Source organism: Xenopus tropicalis, chromosome 3, assembly GCF_000004195.4.
Source record: "Xenopus tropicalis strain Nigerian chromosome 3, UCB_Xtro_10.0, whole genome shotgun sequence".
NCBI lineage: Eukaryota > Metazoa > Chordata > Amphibia > Anura > Pipidae > Xenopus > Xenopus tropicalis.
In genome coordinates, this window is record NC_030679.2 from 127,433,796 (window position 1) to 127,454,582 (window position 20,787).

Genomic DNA, 20,787 nt, shown 5'->3' on the forward strand with positions numbered 1-20,787 from the left:
AGGAAAACCATAATGAAGTCTATGGCAAAAACTGAAACTTTTTTCTCCTCAACTTGAATCTCACCAATAAAATAACCCAAATCTGTACCACTGTGCAAAGTGCATCCAGAATGATATATTTTTTCCCATGATCATTTAGACACATTGGTCGGTGAAGATCTCTGCTTCAATAAAAACATGGAAGGTACTGATTATGGACACTGTAAAAACGTTGGAAGCACCTACATACCCTGTAAGCCTGAGTGAGTACCATCCATCAGGATCCCTAACTGAGCCCTCAGTAATTGTGGGTCCCCAGCAGCCACAGGGGCTGTTTAAACACTTGTGCGCCTAAACTAATATTCTGTAAGATTTTACATGTAGTGAGCCTCTTATTTGTTATACCACATGCTTGAGACATGGATTATATTAAAATGATTATGCTATACAAAGACTTTGGGGCATAAAAATCCCTTGAGGGTCACATCAGTGCAAAGGGCCTTCAGTTGGACAGCCCTGTCCTAGCCCAGATCACACAATACAAATCTTGCCATTAGCCGCTCTCATTCAATGGCCCCAGTCTCTCAGCTTGCACTCTCCCAATACCATTGCCACAAAGGTTCGGACTGGAGTCAGGGGACCAACCCTCTTCTTCTACATATAATTATATAGGAGGGGTCATCTTATTATATCAGCCACAACAAAATATAGGGGAATATTAATTGGAACACTAAAAACAATATATACCATAAGGATTAAAAACACTTTGTTAATATTCATGCAAATACAAAAGTGTCACATTTTTGCAGTATATTCATGGATGTGGTTGTTTTAGGGCTGCACTCACCAGCTCACTTTTCTTTTTAAATAAAACAGGTATTCTGAGCTTTTTTTCTTCAATTAGGAATGTGATGTGCGGAGTGCTGTATTGCAACAGTGATAATAAATATCCGACAGTTCCTGGGCGCGTTGCTGTGACGGGCGAGTGCAAAGCCCTCCTAGCTCCTGAAGGAATGGTGCAGAATGGAATCAAATGTGGAGACGGGAAGGCGAGTGTCCATCAATCTGGTTATAGATAAAGGATAATGATCATTTGATGGCTGTTATGTATGTTAGAGCTTTAGGGTCTGTAAGTATTTGGGAACTAGGAAATAAACGGTGCCTCAGGGTTTTGATAGGAACCAGTTAGTGTAGGACCCCTGGCAGGAATGTCATCCCTCTAACTGTTGCTACAACTCCCATTAACCCTGGAGAACAAATGACAAATAATATAGGTAGATGTAGGGACATGACATTACCCCAAAATAATGGTATTTAGGTTACTCAGTACAAGTTACACCAGTGTTATCAGATTTTTCCATTCATTTTGGTAATGATATCACATAATATTACGTGCAGTTCCAGATGGTTTGTGGGACTCCCCTATCCCAATGTCTGGGACTTATGTCTCTCTTGTTCCCTCCCCAGGTTTGTTACAACAATGAATGTGTTTCTGTTGAAACTGCCTTTGGCTTATCTGGGTGTGAGGGCAAGTGCTCAGGGAATGGGGTAACACATGGAGAAATAATGCAGGAGTTCCTACTGAATACACAGCCCTCAAGTTTAGGAGATGTTCCAGATAAAACCAACTTCCTGAGACCCAACGTGTGTGGAAATAAACTGACTGAGGTGGGAGAGGAATGTGACTGCGGCACAGTGCAGGTAATGAACATGTCAGTCTATTCATTTCTTTTACACTTTCCAGCATAACCTATTGGAGGGAGTTTCAGCAATGGCAGGAACATACCAGAGAGTAAATGTGCATATGTATGTATCCCACCAATAGAATGGCTGGACTGCCATCAGAATTCTACCCTAGAGCAACTATGATAATGCAGGATCCCAACCCTGAGGTGGCTTTACAAATATGAGTTTAATCCCATATATTCTACCAGAGTTTGGGCTAATACTATCATTGCAATGCATGTGCCCTTCTGCCCTCCGTAGCATTGCTTCATTAGTTCCCCATTATAACTTCTACCCATTGCAACAGTAATGGGAAGATACTTGATAGAACTATCTCTTAAAGCATTTTTATTGTGGATCTACATGTCTACTGCTTTTTTACTTTGCTCTTTCTATGTTTTTGTTTGTCTTCTCATAACACAGTAGGGGTAAGCAAGAAGGTATGTCAGTTTAGCCATTTTGAACCTCATTGGTAGACCTTTAGTCCATTGTTCAGACCCCCCCACTGAAGCATTTAGACCCAATAACACTCTGGTGAGCTCAAATAAGAACTTGTCAAAACAAGAAAACCTGGTTGGCCAGTATCAATTACTAACACAATCTGCCAAGGTCTATCTGCCAACATGATGTAAGAAAAGGTCCTCATCAGTAAGTCAGCAGATTGGATCTCCATACACGTACTTCACTGTGTACCATAGGGTATTGTAATTCTACACTGTATGTCCACTGTGTAGCTATCACCCCTTTCTGCAGCACCTATGGGTATAATACAGTGCAATCGAAATAGTAGTGCCCGTATGATTAACAGAATGGACCTGCTGTGTAATTCCATAGGCAGCACATTTGCCATACCCTATCATGGGAAGTTACTGCTATAGGTTAAAGGTAGATTCTAACTGACTATGTGGGTTGGTGCCAGACAGGCAGCTCAGCTCTATTTGAGCAAATTCAGGCCACAGATATTCACACTGTGTTACAGGAATGCAAGGATCAGTGTTGTGATGCTGCCACCTGCAAACTCAAGCCAGGAGCTCAGTGTGCAGAGGGAGAATGCTGTAGCAACTGTAAGGTGGGTGCTATTATTATTATTATTATGCTTTATTCATATGGCACCAACAGATTCCCCTTGGAAGGGAATCCCATGATCCGACTTCCGTAATGTTTTTATGGCAGATTAAGGCAGCCGGAGAAGTGTGCAGAGAGCGCAATGATGATGACTGTGATTTGGAGGATGTATGTGATGGAAAATCACCTTGGTGCCCATCTGATCGTTTCCAAGCTAATGGCGCCCCTTGTGGGAAAGGAGAGGGGTACTGTTATAATGGGACTTGTCCCACCATGCAGCGCCAATGCACTTCACTCTGGGGGGACAGTAAGTTCTTATTGTACAACCTTAGAACTTAGATTGTTCCATATCTTTGTGTTAGATATATAGGGATAAATCTACAACCTACTGTAAAATATATAGGAAATAATTTGTCATAAGATATAAGGATAATATAAGTCACCGAGCAGTCATGGAACTCTGAGGTGCCAGCTAATATGGTCATATTTTACAACAGAGAGTACAGTATTTGTTATAATATATAAGTTTCAGTTTATTGTCATGTGACACAAATTACCTCACTAAGTGCTGATTATAACCAATGACAAAAGTTAGCACTGTATATAAGGATATCATTTATAGATTGTTCATGGCTCTTGTATATTGTAAAGATATTGCCATTAAACAGATCACTTTTGTTTTTTCTTCTCTGATTAGTTTCCATCAGGCTTATGATATACCAAGGCTAATTCTAGGTAGTGGAGAAACACTGGTCAAGGCTGTTTTAGAGTTTATATTTATATGTTTTGATCAAGTTAAATGAAAGGTAAAACTGAAGGCAGTTTAAAAGTGATAGTGTTGGTATACAGCTCATGTACAATGGGGGTTCATTGTTATAATACACTGGGGCCGATTGAGTTTGATGAAAAAAGCTTATTTTATAATTTGGTTCCAGATTTTCCCAATTCAAGGGAAAAAAACTTATCACACTGTTTATCACAGGAAAACCATAATGAAGTCTATGGCAAAAACTGAAATATTTTTCTCCTAAAATTGAATCTCATCAATAAAATAACCCAAATCTGTACCACAAGTGCATCCAGAATTCTGTAATCTTTCCCATTATCATTTAGACACATTGGTCGGTGAAGATCTCTGCTTCAATAAAAACATGGAAGGTACTGATTATGGACACTGTAAAAACGTTGGAAGCACCTACATACCCTGTAAGCCTGAGTGAGTACCACCCATCAGGATCCCTAACTGAGCCCTCAGTAATTGTGGGTCCCCAGCAGCCACAGGGGCTGTTTAAACACTTGTGCGCCTAAACTAATATTCTGTAACTTTTTACATGTAAGTGAGCCCTTATTTGTTATACCACATGACTGAGACATGGATTATATTAAAATGATTATGCTATACAAAGATGTTGCGGCATAAAAATCCCTTGAGGGTCACATCAGTGTAAAGGGCCTTCAGTTGGACAGCCCTGTCCTAGCCCAGATTACACAATACAAATCTTGCCAATAGACGCTCTCATTCAATGGCCCCAGTCTCTCAGCTTGCACTCTCCCAATACCATTGCCACAAAGGTGCGGACTGGAGTCAGGGGACCAACCCTCTTCTTCTACATATAATTATATAGGAAGGGTCATCTTATTATATCAGCCGCCACATAATATTGGGGAATATAAATTGGAACACTAAAACAATATATACCTAAAGGATAAAAAGCACTTTAATAATATCCATGCAAATAAAAAAGTTTTTTGCAGTATATTTATGGCTGAGGTGGGGGATAGGGCTGCACTCACCAGCGCACTTGGAAGTCCAAGACCAATCTCCTTGTATGCTGAGCATTTGTTTCTTCAATTAGGAATGTGATGTGCGGAGTGCTGTATTGCAACAGTGATAATGAATATCCGACAGTTCCTGGGCGCGTTGCTGTGACGGGCGAGTGCAAAGCCCTCCTAGCTCCTGAAGGAATGGTGCAGAATGGAATCAAATGTGGAGACGGGAAGGCGAGTGTCCATGAATCCAGTTATAGATAGAGGATAATGATCATTTGATGGCTGTTATGTATGTTAGAGCTTTAGGGTCTGTAAGTATTTGGGAACTAGGAAATAAACAGTGCCTCAGGGTTTTGATAGGAACCAGTTAGTGTAGGACCCCTGGCAGGAATGTCATCCCTCTAACTGTTGCTACAACTCCCATTAACCCTGGAGAACAAATGACAAATAATATAGCGAGATGTAGGGACGTGACATTACCCCAAAATAATGGTATTTAGGTTACTCAGTACAAGTTACACCAGTGTTATCAGATTTTTCCATTCATTTTGGTAATGATATCACATAATATTATGTGCAGTTCCAGATGGTTTGTGGGACTCCCCTATCCCAATGTCTAGGCCTTATGTCTCTCTTGTTCCCTTCCCAGGTTTGTTACAACAATGAATGTGTTTCTGTTGAAACTGCCTTTGGCTTATCTGGGTGTGAGGGCAAGTGCTCAGGGAATGGGGTAACACATGGAGAAATAATGCAGGAGTTCCTACTGAATACACAGCCCTCAAGTTTAGGAGATGTTCCAGATAAAACCAACTTCCTGACACCCACCGTGTGTGGAAATAAACTGACTGAGGTGGGAGAGGAATGTGACTGCGGCACAGTGCAGGTAATGAACATGTCAGTCTATTCATTTCTTTTACACTTTCCAACATAACCTATTGGAGGGAGTTTCAGCAATGGCAGGAACATACCAGAGAGTAGATGTGCATATGTATGTATCCCACCAATAGAATGGCTCTCTCTGGTGAGCTCAAATAAGAACTTATACCTCAAAACAAGAAAACCTGGTTGGCTGGTATCAATTACTAACACAACTTTAGGGTTATCTGCCAACATGATGTAAGAAACGATCCTCATTAATAGGATAAAATAGGTTAAACATAGATTCTAACTGGATAGATATTCACACTGTGTTACAGGAATGCAAGGATCAGTGTTGTGATGCTGCCACCTGCAAACTCAAGCCAGGAGCTCAGTGTGCAGAGGGAGAATGCTGTAGCAACTGTAAGGTGGGTGCTAATATTATTATTATTATTATTATGCTTTATTCATATGGCACCAACAGATCCTCTTGGAAGGGAATCCCATGACCTGACTTCCCTAATGTTTTTATGGCAGATTAAGGCAGCCGGAGAAGTGTGCAGAGAGCGCAATGATGATGACTGTGATTTGGAGGATGTATGTGATGGAACATCACCTTGGTGCCCATCTGATCGTTTCCAAGCTAATGGCGCCCCTTGTGGGAAAGGAGAGGGGTACTGTTATAATGGGACTTGTCCCACCATGCAGCGCCAATGCACTTCACTCTGGGGGGACAGTAAGTTCTTATTGTACAACCATAGAACTTAGATCTTCCATTTCTTTGTGTTGGATATAAATGGTTTATTCTACCACCTTAGAACTTAGCAGGGCCAGAACTAGGGGTAGGCAGAAGAGCCACCTGGGGCAATGGTGGGGGCACTCAAGGCAGGTACTTCTGTTGCCTACCCCTAGTTCTGGTTCTCCTGCCCATGCCGCCACTGCCCCTACATCCCCCCCATGACATCACCCCATATGAGAGCGAGGAGGCCGGCCGGCATAGCCCATCTCTGGAACTTAGATCTTCTTTTCTCACAATCCTTTAATTCTTCCTATTATTATGTAGATACATTGGTCGGTGAAGATCTCTGCTTCAATAAAAACATGGAAGGTACTGATTATGGACACTGTAAAAAGGTCGGAAGCACCTACATACCCTGTAAGCTTGAGTGAGTACCATCCATCACGATCCCTAAATGAGCCCTCAGTAATTGTGGGTCCCCAGTAATCTCAGAGGCTGTTGTCTCCTTTTTCTGACAGTTTCTTTTGTCTGATCGTACCCATTAAGCACGTGTGCTTCTAGACCAATACTATGCAACTTTTTACATGTAGTGATCCTATTATTTGTTATAGCACATGCTTGAGACACACACGGATTATATTAAAATGATTATGGTATACAAAGAAGGGGGGCCATAAAAATCCCTCGAGGGGCACATCAGTCAGAAGGGCCTTCAGTTGGACAGCTCTGTCCTAGCCCATATCACAGAACACAAATCTTACCATTAACTGGTCTTATTCAATGAGCCCAAGCTCTCTCCATGTACTCTCCCAACCCCAATAGAGGTCTGGGCTGGAGTCAGGGGACCAACCCTTTTCTTCACATTATATAGGAGGGACCATCTAATTGTACCAGCCACCACATAATATAGGGGACTGTAAACTGGAACTCTAAAAACAATATATACCTAAAGGATTTAAAACATGTGAACACTATGAATATTCATTCAGTAAAATGGTATCATTTTTTCTTTAAATAGGAATGTGATGTGCGGAGTGCTGTATTGCAACAGTGATAATAAATATCCGACAGTTCCTGGGCGTGTTGCTGTGACGGGCGAGTGCAAAGCCCTCCTAGCTCCTGAAGGAATGGTGCAGAATGGAATCAAATGTGGAGACGGGATGGCGAGTGTCCAAAAATCCAGTTATAGATAGAGGATAACGATCATTTGATTTTGGGCTGTTTCTTACCACACTCCTGTAGAATTGGATCAAATTTTCTTTTTGTGGCAGTTATTTATTTACAATCCAGTAGGCCTGACCCTTGTTTGCATGAAAGATACCGGGGAACTGGGATTTACAGTGCCGTGCCTTCACCTAGTGGGCTCTAAGGAGTAAACCTCAGGGGAAATCCTGCCCTGGGGAACCGGTGTGGTCTATTGACCCCTGGCACAGTCTCTCAAGGTGCCACAGTCCCACACTCCACTCCGGATGGACAAAGAAGATTTTCTCAGTTCTGTCCCTGGCAAAATGTCCCTGCTCCAAGAGCTCTTTAGTTCCCCAGGTAGCACTGCCCCAAAGTACCTCTCCATCTCCTCCTAAGGCAGTTTTCCACTTAACAGGCACATGATTATCAAGGGACTGATATCGGCAGCTACTATCGGCCCGTGTATGGGGACCTTAAGTGCAAGACACAAAATGTTGTAACTAAGTTCAAATAAATGAGAAGTTTTATCTGATATTTGGATGGTTGTTGGATTGGTGACCACAAGGATCTGAAGCTCCTTTATAACCCTTTGCTGGCCCACCCTATGTTTTTCGCTCCAAACCATGTGTCTCTTTAAGAGCTCTTCTTTTCCCAGAGGTGCACTGGGGCTCCCAGCCATTCGGATTGCTCTCCAGCTTGTAACCGTGCTGGAGGTTGTCATAGACAGAAAAAAATGAGAAAAAGTTCCCTGATCCCCTACAGGAACTGGGAAACGAACAGTGCATCAGGGTTTTGATAGGGATCAATAAGTGTAGGACACCTGGATGAAAATGCATCCCACTAACTGTTGCTACAACTCCCATCATCCCTGGAGAAAAACTGACAAATAATATAGCTAGACTTAGGGACTTGACATGACCCCAAAGTGTCAATCTAATGCTATTTCAGTCACTCAGTACAGATTACACCAGTGTTATTAGATTTTACCATTCATTTTGGTAATGGTATCACATAATATTATGTGCAGTTCCAGATGGTTTGTGGGACTCCCCTATCCCAATGTCTAGGGCTTATGTCTCTCTTGTTCCCTCCCCAGGTTTGTTACAACAATGAATGTGTGTCTGTTGGAACAGTGCAAGGGCAAGTGCTCTGGGAATGGGGTAAGTCCTGCCTCCTTTACTTTATTTCTTATAGTTAAACTATAAACTGGAATTACAGTGCTGTACAACAGATGGAGAATAATGCAATAAACTGGAACAAAGGACACAAGGTTCTGCCCTTGACAGGCTGAGTTCTAGAGTATTAGGGGCAAACAGAATATTTGTAATGGAAGATTGTGGCAGCGACAGCAGAATTTTAAGAGAACATGAAACTCATTGAGTTACAAGAATGAGAATCTGGGAAATTAAGTGGTATAAGAAGTGTATGAGTAAAAGCTGGAAGTCTCTAAAGGAACGTTAATAAGGATGACTAACATGGCAATGGCATTACCAAAGACAGTTGCAAAGGCCAAACCATAGCAGGATAGGAATCCTTAGTCCATAACATTAATATTAAAACTGGGATTATTTTTTAGTTTTGTGATCATGAACTAAAGTGCCAATGTAAGGCAGGGTGGGCACCTCCTAACTGCAACATCCCTGTGGGAGCGAATAGCTATGCAAGTACGACTTCTACAGTTTATTTGGAGATCAGAATGTATCCTGTATGAGTGGGGAGTGAACTGAGCCGCCTCTTTGTATTCAGTTAGCACTCTACTTGCACAAACCCTCTTTATTCTCCTTAGTTTATTTTGGTCTGCAATATTTTTCCTGGTTTGCTTTTGCACGAATGAAAAAGGTGAATAGAGTTTACCAGCACCCTACAGTGTTTTGGCGTTTGAAATACAGTAGTTTTGAGAAGACTATGCCATCGCTTTAACCCTACCTTACCAGATATCCCATGGGCATGTAGTGAGTGCTTGGGGTAACTCAGGTACAGGTAATATATGTGCCAGCAGCTCTCTAACAAAAAAGGTAGAGCACAAAGGGTACATTTCTAAATAGCAAAATAGTAGATAAACATCCACATAAGAATGGTGCATGGTGTTTACTCCAGTCACATGACTCTACAGCACTATCCTATGTGTAAAGCCTCTAGGGATCTTACAGTGTATGGCCACCTTTAGGTGGGAAGTTGTCTCATCAGACAGTAACATGTATTTATCAAACATGAGGATATCCATGCCTTTATTCTCTCTGACACAGATACCATTTCCATATTTATTTTTATCCTATCTTCTTTCCCTTTTGTACCGTACATTGATTTGTTGCTTGTCTAATTACATTTTCTATTGTAGGTACCAGTGACCAAGACCTGAAAGGCCCTGCCCCTACCGAATACTTTATTGGAATGGCCACAGCGTAAAGGTTATTCTGCTGGCTCCAAACCAAGATTTGCTTAGATTTTAGTGTAAAGAATCATCAAGGGAGAAACAAAAGCAATAAAGTTTATAACAAGTACAAAACAGTGGCCCATGTGTTTTTTTCCCAAAGGCTTCTGGGTGAATTCTGCATCATCAGAATAAATCTATTCTATAAGATTCTCTTTTTATATTCTGTAATCTTCTTCCTTTTCTTTGTCATTCTAAAGAAACCAAACACTGAATACAGAGGGTAAAGGGTTTCACTGCACTTGAATGTACTTGTCATACTGGATACAAGAGATATATAATGGCAAGGGGAACTACAGAAGCCCAGCAACTCATGTTCAAGCTCGGATGGGGCCTGAAATGTTGCTAGTACTATCCAGGATTTGGCCATGATGGAATAAAGGCCTTTTATTAAAGAAAAAAACCCTTTTTGGTGCTGTTCATTACAGATTTCATGAATATTGTAACACGTGATCACTAAAGAAATTTGCACCAGTCAAAAGAAAACATTTTCTTGTGAAGTTGTGTGCTGTTTAGTTTTTTTTAATATTTATTACAAATTTTCTGGCAATGTACTTGTCCCTAAATTTGTAATTCCTGATGTTCTGCCATTGGCCTGCCCCAATTTTGCCCCCACTCTGCTCTCATCCCGCCTCTTCCACCCTGCAGCTCCCTCCAATTTAGAAGGTCTGCCCCCAATCTGTATCATAGCCCTGCCACTCCATGCCATAGGCCTTTCCATTTTGGTCCTGCCCAAGGGGGGCTTCCACCTCCACGTCATCGCCTGGTAAGGGGCCATGGAAAAGTTGTCAAACCTAATGGGAGGGAAGCTGAAGAATAAATAATATAACAAATTGGTGTGTGGGGGGAAATGGGAAAGAGGAGACGGGCGGGGGGGACAAAAACAGAATCAAAAACAAGATTTGGTAAGGTGGGCTAGATACAGTGATGGTTGATGATGATACAGAGGGGAAGGTAGAAGGAAACATGGAAGATGGAAACAGGGCTAAAAGAAGGGGTATGAACCAGGGGAACTGATATGATTTGAAAAGGAAAATTGAGTAAGGGTGACAGGGTGTGTTCCACCTGATCCTAGCAGTTCTTTACATATGTGATGCAATTTATGACAGCAAAAAACATAAATCTATTATTTTTGGTCTCCATTGGCAAGTGGGCACAGCACTGCGGGGATGATAGGTCCAATTGATACAAGTAGTGGTGAGCAATAAAATTGCCAGCACCTCAGATACCACAATGGATACCAGTATGGATACCAGACTAAATGGGAAGGGAAGTGGCAAATTAAAAGATGTATTTAGGTTTAGCACTACTCTCTTGCAGAGCTGGGGTCCTACGTTCAGTTTGAGCTAGGGCACTATCTGCAAGGAGTTCATAGGTTTTCCCTGTGTTTGGATGAGTTTTCTCCAGGTACTGTCGTTTTCTCCAACTCTCCAAAACATACAGGCAGGTCAACTGGATCCTGATAAAATTGACCCTAGTGAATGTAATAAGGATTTAGCATTATATGCTGTGTCAATTACAGTCCAAATACATTATCCCTTACAGTATATGAGTGCATAAATAAACACACAAACATGGCAAGTAAATGTTCAAGTACAAAATACAAATTGATATATAAATTGATAAGAAAGTGTTAAACAAGCAGTAGACACAGACCTGGAATATAGGAAACCCCCAGATGATTCAGGATTCTTTCATATAACATATGAATATATAGGCAAAAAAACAAATTCAATTAATCAGTTTATTTTTGAGGACCATTTCTATATATATAGACTCAAAGCAAATGTAGCCCTGATCAATGCCAACACGCCCGTGGCAAACTCTAGCGATAACTCTTGAGGTAACCATCTATCCTGTATCAGTTTAGGGCTAAGCTCTTTGTCTCTCTACATAGACAACCTGTTCATCTTATCTAGTCAGAAGAATGATCAGTCCCATTGGTCTGCACTTCAATACAAGTACCTACTACACCCAAACTTGATAATTCTCAAAAATGATATCAACCTAATGTACCGCATGATCCTTAGCATGGTCCTTAGCTCAGCACATACACAATACAACGTAGGGTCAGGGCTTGTAGATAATGCATGGTGCAGGGCTGTTTCAAATGACAAATTACAAACATAATGAGCCCCAAGAAGTGGGATCCTAAGCTGATTTATTTATATCCCATTCTTACAAAGGCTGCCATTCTTCTTTATCTTCTTCCTCTTCTTTTTATATTTTTATTGGGTATTAGAAACAGTGTTCATAATTTCTGGCATGAGGAGACTGAACTCTAAATGTAAACATATTGCTCTGTAACTTTTCCAAGGCAAGTTGCATGTTCTAAAGGTTATACTTTGTGGGCATCTCTGGTGTTCACAGAAGCTCCAGTGTCTCAGAGTTGAAGCAGTGTTGTGTAAAGGAATTGGAATGGGCAGAGAATGCTAGGATCATGCTGTAGATTTAATTAACACTTTCAGAGTAATGAAATTATAGGCACAGAGTTTCCCAGGTTTATTTACCCAGTTAATGCTGCTTGCTAATTGGTTGCTATTAATTAGTACAGAAGAAGCAAACTGCATATTTCACTATAGAAAAACCAGGGTGAAAAGGGTGAAAATCCACAATTCAGTACAAGGCACCGATGTTGTACAAAGCCCACTTTTATGTTGTACAGAGCCCACCAGAAGACAGCAAAAGAGTGAGAATTCCATTGGGAATATGCTGTACGACACAATGTGTTAGGGCTCTGGTACACGGGGAGATTAGTCGCCCGCGGCAAAACTCCCTGCTCGCGGGCGACTAATCTCCCCGAGTTGCCTTCCCTCTGCCATCCCACCGGCGAACATGTAAGTCGCCGGCGGGATGGCAGACGCGGCGAGGCGATTTCGGGAAATCGCCGAAAAAGCCTCGCGAGTCTTTTTCGGCGATTTGCGCGAAATCGCGCCGCCGCGTCTGCCATCCCGCCGGCGACTTACATGTTCGCCGGTGGGATGGCAGAGGGAAGGCAACTCGGGGAGATTAGTCGCCCGCGAGCAGGGAGTTTTGCCGCGGGCGACTAATCTCCCCGTGTACCAGAGCCCTTATAACAGAGGCAATGTGGTTGAAAGATAACAAGTCGAGCCAAGCTGCAGAACACTGGGCATAAAATCAAATAATCATGGCACTATGATTGAAGGGTTACCACTTGGATGGTATTTTACTGGCCCACTTGGTAGAACATGCTATAAAGAAGGGGTCCCCAAGCTTTCTTACTCATGAGCCACAGTCAAATGTAAAAAGACTTGGAGAGCAACACAAGCACCATAAAAGTTCATGGAGGAGCCAAATAAGGGCTAAGATTCGCTATTAGGGGCCTCTATGCACACTATCAGCTTACAGGGTAACATAGTGACATAGTAACATAGTAAGTTGGGTTGGAAAAAGACATACGTCCATCAAGTTCAACCATAATGCCTATATATAACCTGCCTAACTACTAGTTGATCCAGAGGAAGGCAAAAAACCCCATCTGAAGCCTCTCTAATTTGCCGCAGAGGGGAAAAAATTCCTTCCTGACTCCAAGATTGCAATCGGACCAGTCCCTGGATCAACTAGTACTAAGAGCTATCTCCCATACCCCTGTATTCCCTCACTTGTACTGAGAGCTATCTCCCCTACCCCTGTATTCCCTCACTTGTACTGAGAGCTATCTCCCCTACCCCTGTATTCCCTCACTTGTACCGAGAGCTATCTCCCTTACCCCTGTATTCCCTCACTTGTACTAAGAGCTATCTCCCATAACCCTGTATTCCCTCACTTGTACTGAGAGCTATCTCCCCTACCCCTGTATTCCCTCACTTGTACTGAGAGCTATCTCCCCTACCCCTGTATTCCCTCACTTGTACTGAGAGCTATCTCCCCTACCCCTGTATTCCCTCACTTGTACTGAGAGCTATCTCCCCTACCCCTGTATTCCCTCACTTGTACTGAGAGCTATCTCCCCTACCCCTGTATTCCCTCACTTGTACTGAGAGCTATCTCCCCTACCCCTGTATTCCCTCACTTGTACTGAGAGCTATCTCCCCTACCCCTGTATTCCCTCACTTGTACTGAGATCTATCTCCCCTACCCCTGTATTCCCTCACTTGTACTGAGAGCTATCTCCCATACCCCTGTATTCCCTCACTTGTACTGAGAGCTATCTCCCATAACCCTGTATTCCCTCACTTGTACTGAGAGCTATCCCCCCTACCCCTGTATTCCCTCACTTGTACTGAGAGCTATCTCCCATAACCCTGTATTCCCTCACTTGTACTGAGAGCTATCTCCCATACCCCTGTATTCCCTCACTTGTACTGAGAGCTATCTCCCCTACCCCTGTATTCCCTCACTTGTACTGAGAGCTATCTCCCCTACCCCTGTATTCCCTCACTTGTACTGAGAGCTATCTCCCATACCCCTGTATTCCCTCACTTGTACTGAGAGCTATCTCCCCTACCCCTGTATTCCCTCACTTGTACTGAGAGCTATCTCCCATAACCCTGTATTCCCTCACTTGTACTGAGAGCTATCTCCCCTACCCCTGTATTCCCTCACTTGTACTAAGAGCTATCTCCCCTACCCCTGTATTCCCTCACTTGTACTGAGAGCTATCTCCCCAACCCCTGTATTCCCTCACTTGTACTGAGAGCTATCCCCCCTACCCCTGTATTCCCTCACTTGTACTGAGAGCTATCTCCCCTACCCCTGTATTCCCTCACTTGTACTGAGAGCTATCCCCCATACCCCTGTATTCCCTCACTTGTACTGAGAGCTATCTCCCCTACCCCTGTATTCCCTCACTTGTACTGAGAGCTATCTCCCCTACCCCTGTATTCCCTCACTTGTACTGAGAGCTATCTCCCCTACCCCTGTATTCCCTCACTTGTACTGAGAGCTATCTCCCATACCCCTGTATTCCCTCACTTGTACTGAGAGCTATCTCCCCTACCCCTGTATTCCCTCACTTGTACTGAGAGCTATCCCCCATACCCCTGTATTCCCTCACTTGTACTGAGAGCTATCTCCCCTACCCCTGTATTCCCTCACTTGTACTGAGAGCTATCTCCCATACCCCTGTATTCCCTCACTTGTACTGAGAGCTATCCCCCATAACCCTGTATTCCCTCACTTGTACTGAGAGCTATCCCCCCTACCCCTGTATTCCCTCACTTGTACTAAGAGCTATCTCCCATAACCCTGTATTCCCTCACTTGTACTGAGAGCTATCTCCCATAACCCTGTATTCCCTCACTTGTACTGAGAGCTATCTCCCCTACCCCTGTATTCCCTCACTTGTACTGAGAGCTATCTCCCATAACCCTGTATTCCCTCACTTGTACTAAGAGCTATCTCCCATACCCCTGTATTCCCTCACTTGTACTGAGAGCTATCTCCCATACCCCTGTATTCCCTCACTTGTACTGAGAGCTATCTCCCATAACCCTGTATTCCCTCACTTGTACTGAGAGCTATCTCCCATACCCCTGTATTCCCTCACTTGTACTGAGAGCTATCTCCCATACCCCTGTATTCCCTCACTTGTACTGAGAGCTATCTCCCCTACCCCTGTATTCCCTCACTTGTACTGAGAGCTATCTCCCCTACCCCTGTATTCCCTCACTTGTACTGAGAGCTATCTCCCATAACCCTGTATTCCCTCACTTGTACTGAGAGCTATCTCCCCTACCCCTGTATTCCCTCACTTGTACTAAGAGCTATCTCCCATACCCCTGTATTCCCTCACTTGTACTGAGAGCTATCCCCCATACCCCTGTATTCCCTCACTTGTACTGAGAGCTATCTCCCATAACCCTGTATTCCCTCACTTGTACTGAGAGCTATCTCCCATAACCCTGTATTCCCTCACTTGTACTGAGAGCTATCCCCCATACCCCTGTATTCCCTCACTTGTACTGAGAGCTATCCCCCCTACCCCTGTATTCCCTCACTTGTACTGAGAGCTATCTCCCCTACCCCTGTATTCCCTCACTTGTACTGAGAGCTATCTCCCCTACCCCTGTATTCCCTCACTTGTACTGAGAGCTATCTCCCCTACCCCTGTATTCCCTCACTTGTACTGAGAGCTATCTCCCCTACCCCTGTATTCCCTCACTTGTACTGAGAGCTATCCCCCCTACCCCTGTATTCCCTCACTTGTACTAAGAGCTATCCCCCCTACCCCTGTATTCCCTCACTTGTACTGAGAGCTATCTCCCCTACCCCTGTATTCCCTCACTTGTACTAAGAGATATCTCCCATAACCCTGTATTCCCTCACTTGTACTAAGAGCTATCTCCCATAACCCTGTATTCCCTCACTTGTACTGAGAGCTATCTCCCATACCCCTGTATTCCCTCACTTGTACTGAGAGCTATCCCCCCTACCCCTGTATTCCCTCACTTGTACTGAGAGCTATCTCCCCTACCCCTGTATTCCCTCACTTGTACTAAGAGCTATCCCCCCTACCCCTGTATTCCCTCACTTGTACTGAGAGCTATCTCCCCTACCCCTGTATTCCCTCACTTGTACTAAGAGCTATCTCCCATAACCCTGTATTCCCTCACTTGTACTAAGAGCTATCTCCCATACCCCTGTATTCCCTCACTTGTACTGAGAGCTATCTCCCCTACCCCTGTATTCCCTCACTTGTACTGAGAGCTATCTCCCATACCCCTGTATTCCCTCACTTGTACTGAGAGCTATCTCCCCAACCCCTGTATTCCCTCACTTGTACTGAGAGCTATCTCCCCTACCCCTGTATTCCCTCACTTGTACTGAGAGCTATCCCCCATAACCCTGTATTCCCTCACTTGTACTGAGAGCTATCTCCCCTACCCCTGTATTCCCTCACTTGTACTGAGAGCTATCTCCCCTACCCCTGTATTCCCTCACTTGTACTGAGAGCTATCTCCCCTACCCCTGTATTCCCTCACTTGTACTGAGAGCTATCTCCCCTACCCCTGTATTCCCTCACTTGTACTGAGAGCTATCCCCCCTACCCCTGTATTCCCTCACTTGTACTGAGAGCTATCTCCCCTACCCCTGTATTCCCTCACTTGTACTAAGAGCTATCTCCCATAACCCTGTATTCCCTCACTTGTACTAAGAGCTATCTCCCATAACCCTGTATTCCCTCACTTGCTAAGAATCCATCCAGCCCCTTCTTAAAGCTATATAATGTATCAGCCAGTACAACTGATTCGGGGAGGGAATTCAACAATTTTACATCTCTCACTAAAAAATCCTTTCCGAATGTTTAAATGGAACCTCCCTTCTTCTAAACGGAGTGGGTGCCCTCGTGTCCGTTGGAAGGACCTACTGGTAAATAAAACATTAGAGAGGTTATTATATGATCCCCTTATATATTTATACATAGTTATCATGTCACCTCTTAAGCGCCTCTTCTCCAGTGTAAACAGACCCAACTTGGCCAGTCTTTCCCCATAACTGAGACTTTCCATACCCTTTACCAGCTTAGTTGCCCTTCTCTGGACCCTCTCTAACTCAATAATGTCCCGTTTGAGCACTGGAGACCAAAACTGAACAGCATATTCTAGATGGGGCCTTACCAGCGCTCTGTAAAGGGGAAGAATAACCCCCTCCTCCCGTGAATCTATACCCCTTTTAATACAGCTCAAAACCTTGTTTGCCCTTGCAGCTGCTGCCTGGCATTGCTTGCTACAGCCAAGTTTATTATCTACAAGGACTCCAAGGTCCTTCTCCATTATGGATTTGCCTAGTGCAGTCCCATTAAGGGTATACAGGGCTTGCATGTTTTTACATCCCACATTAAATCTCATCTGCCACTTAGCTGCCCAGATTGCCAGTTGGTCAAGATCCTGCTGCAGGGATGTCACATCCTGGATAGAATTGACTGGTCTGCAGAGTTTTGTGTCATCTGCAAACACCGATACATTACTCATAATACCCTCCCCTAAGTCATTTATGAACAAATTAAACAAAAGTGGACCCAGTACAGAACCCTGAGGGACCCCACTGAGAACCTTACTCCAAGTAGAGAATGTACCATTAACAACCACCCTCTGTACTCGATCCTGTAGCCAGTTTTCTATCCATGTGCAAACGACTTCACTAAGACCAATAGACCTTAGCTTAGAAAGCAGTCGTTTGTGGGGAACGGTATCAAATGCTTTGGCAAAATCCAAATAGATGATATCTACTGCATCCCCACTGTCCAGCTTCTTACTCACCTCATCATAAAAAGCAATTAAATTGGTCTGACATGACCTGTCCTTCATAAAGCCATGCTGATTACTGCTCATAATGCCATTCTCCACTACATAATTTTGAATGTGATCCCTTAACAAGCCTTCAAATAACTTGCCCACCACGGATGTCAAACTTACAGGCCTATAATTGCCAGGCTGAGATCTTACTCCCTTTTTAAATATGGGAATGACATTCGCCTTCTTCCAATCCCTAGGTACCATACCTGATGAAAGAGAGTCTGAGAATATCAGAAACAAGGGCCACTGCAATTCTGCCCCTAGCTCTCTCAGTACCCGAGGGTGTATTCCATCTGGCCCAGGTGCCTTGTTTACATTTATCGTGTGTAACCCTTTAAGCACCATATCCTGTGCCAACCACTGTGTAGTTGGAGCTGAGGCAACAGTGAAGCTATTGGGTGGGACTTTGCCCACTGGCTCCTCTACTGTATACACAGAAGAAAAGAACTGGTTAAGCACATCTGCCTTTTCTGTATCCGCTGTAACCATATTGTTACTATAACTCAATGGGGCCACACCCTCAACCTGCATCTTTTTACTATTAATATACTTAAAAAACTTTTTGGGGTTAGTCTTGGCCTCGGCCGCGATGCGCTCCTCATTTTCTATCTTTGCCTTCCGGATTGCTGTTTTACAACACTTGTTATAGTGTTTATATTCACTAAACGCAGCTACTGTCTGGGTAGTAAATCTTGTTTTTATTCAACCAAAACTTGCCCCCAAGTCAGGAATTCAAAAATAACTCCCTGGTTTGGGGGCACTGGGAGCAACATCCAAGGGGTTGGGGAGCAACATGTTGCCCCTGAGCCACTGGTTGGGGAACACTGCTATAAAGTAATACTATAATTGACTGGGGAAGAAAGATAATGCAGAAAGGAATGCAATTTTTTTTTGATGCGGGCGACAATTTTTTTGATGTGCGGCAAATTTTTCTGTGTCGAGTTTTGTAGTCCGTTTCACAAAAAAATTGAAATCCAGACATGTACATTTTGATCATGCTAATGTCTGCCCTTTTTTTTTTTTTTTCTTTCCCTCTAACCTTTCTGCTTTATTGCCTATGCCCACTTTGGTTTTCTTCTCCCTTTTCTCCTTGCATTTTATATCTATTATTTTTTATGTCTTTCTCTTACATTGTCCCTCCTCTTCCACCTTTCCTCTTACTCTTCACTGTCCCCTTTACCTACACCCCTTTTGTTTTTGCCCTCCCAGTCTTTCTCCTTATACTTTCATTAACCCACATATGTTTTTATATATGCACTTTCCTTTCCTCCCTTATAATCCTTGAATTGGAGTGAAAAAAATGGAGGGATACTATGGGAAATACGCATAGCCCAACATGCCAAAAACAAGCCCCTACCACAATTATAAGCCACACCCGCCAAGGCTTTATGGTTTTACCCACTTTTGAACAGTTTGAAACCCAAATATACATAAGTATATACAAAATGAAACTTCTCAACTGTATCCTTGTGAGAAGAACATGGGGTAGGATTATGGTACGTAACACAAAGCTCATGGTGTAAGAATGGGTGATGATAGGATAACAGAATTACAGTTGTGCAGGAACATACACTGGCCAAAAGTATCCAGACAAATCTTCTAAAATTGAATTTAATTGAAATGTTGAAAAACCTTCTCTGGAGTGATGGCGGCTTGTGCTTCCCTAGCTGACAGTTTGACAGATGAGTTTGGATTTGGAGGAAGCCAGGACAACACTTCCTGCTTCAGTGCCTAATGTGAGTCTAGTGTGTTGGAGGAAGGGGAATAATAGTTTGGGGCTATATTTCACGATTTTGGCTAAGCCCCCTGGTTCTAGTAAAAACAAACATCAGCAGTGCAGGATACAATGACATTCTTCATAGTTCTTTGCTTCTTAGTTTGTGGCAACAGTTTGGGGAAATGTGCTTTCCAGTCTTCGCACAATAATGGCTCCGTGCCCAATGCAAGGTCTGTACAAACTAGTTTGCTGAGATGTGATTAATTGAAATGCTGACTGCAGGCCAGGCCTGATCCCCAACATCAGTGTTCAACCTCACCAGGATTGGACCCAGGAGTAGGCAGAAGAGGCCATTCCTAGGGCACAACTGTAACGGTGCCTCCTCCTATTCCTGGTCAGCTTAGTGTGCTTTCTAAAATTCCCTTAATCGTAGAACCCTATTACCAAAGTTTTAATACACGTATTTATAATGTTATTATACTTTTACAGTAAGGAGAAATAAACAGATACTTTTGAGTCAAAAGTTGGGCAAAAATCTGACTCTTTTAAAAAGAAAACTGCCGTGCTCTTTATTTAATTGTGTAATCACACCTATCCTGAGATGTTCTAATAAATGAATATAAATTAATAAAGCGCAGTCTTTCCCTTGAATAAATCATATGGCTGGCTAGTCACCAATCAGATAACTAGGCAGTCAGATCACATGCAACCTAGTTGTAGTAGGAATGTAGAAGGACTTAATTACATGACAGCGCTGTTGTAATGATTTTACCACTTTAGCCAGTAGTTTAGGAAAAAACTGGATTTTTTTAGTGCCCTTGACAACCATAGTTACCTTGTGAAGCAGTGGTGTATCGTGTCTCAGTTGGGCCCGCAGCAAAAAACATTTCAGGGCCCTAACCACCTGCAATGACCTGTACCCCCTACGCTGCTGAACCTACCATCCCCAAGTGCACACTAGCTAGCCATTGGCAAAGAGTGCAGGGCAGAAGAATGGGCAGGTTTGAGGTGGAACCATACAGTAGACCAAGGGTCCCCAACGTTTCTTACTCAGCCACAG

At 43.3% G+C, this 20,787-nt stretch overlaps 2 protein-coding genes across 2 annotated transcripts; both read left to right on the plus strand.

Annotated features, from left to right (window-relative positions):
* Positions 1-1,450: 1,450 nt before the first annotated feature.
* Positions 1,451-4,861, plus strand: LOC105946911 (zinc metalloproteinase-disintegrin-like bothrojarin-1). Its single transcript, XM_031898145.1, has 5 exons — positions 1,451-1,680; positions 2,684-2,773; positions 2,878-3,076; positions 3,883-3,985; positions 4,626-4,861. Exons 1-5 carry the CDS (start codon positions 1,546-1,548, stop codon positions 4,798-4,800), a joined length of 702 nt encoding a protein of 233 aa, XP_031754005.1. The 5' UTR covers positions 1,451-1,545; the 3' UTR covers positions 4,801-4,861.
* Positions 4,862-5,164: 303 nt separating this feature from the next.
* Positions 5,165-7,512, plus strand: LOC116409544 (zinc metalloproteinase-disintegrin-like bothrojarin-1). The gene is made up of 6 exons (XM_031898221.1): positions 5,165-5,422; positions 5,736-5,825; positions 5,935-6,133; positions 6,461-6,563; positions 7,155-7,299; positions 7,408-7,512. Exons 1-6 carry the CDS (start codon positions 5,165-5,167, stop codon positions 7,510-7,512), a joined length of 900 nt encoding a protein of 299 aa, XP_031754081.1.
* Positions 7,513-20,787: the final 13,275 nt, after the last annotated feature.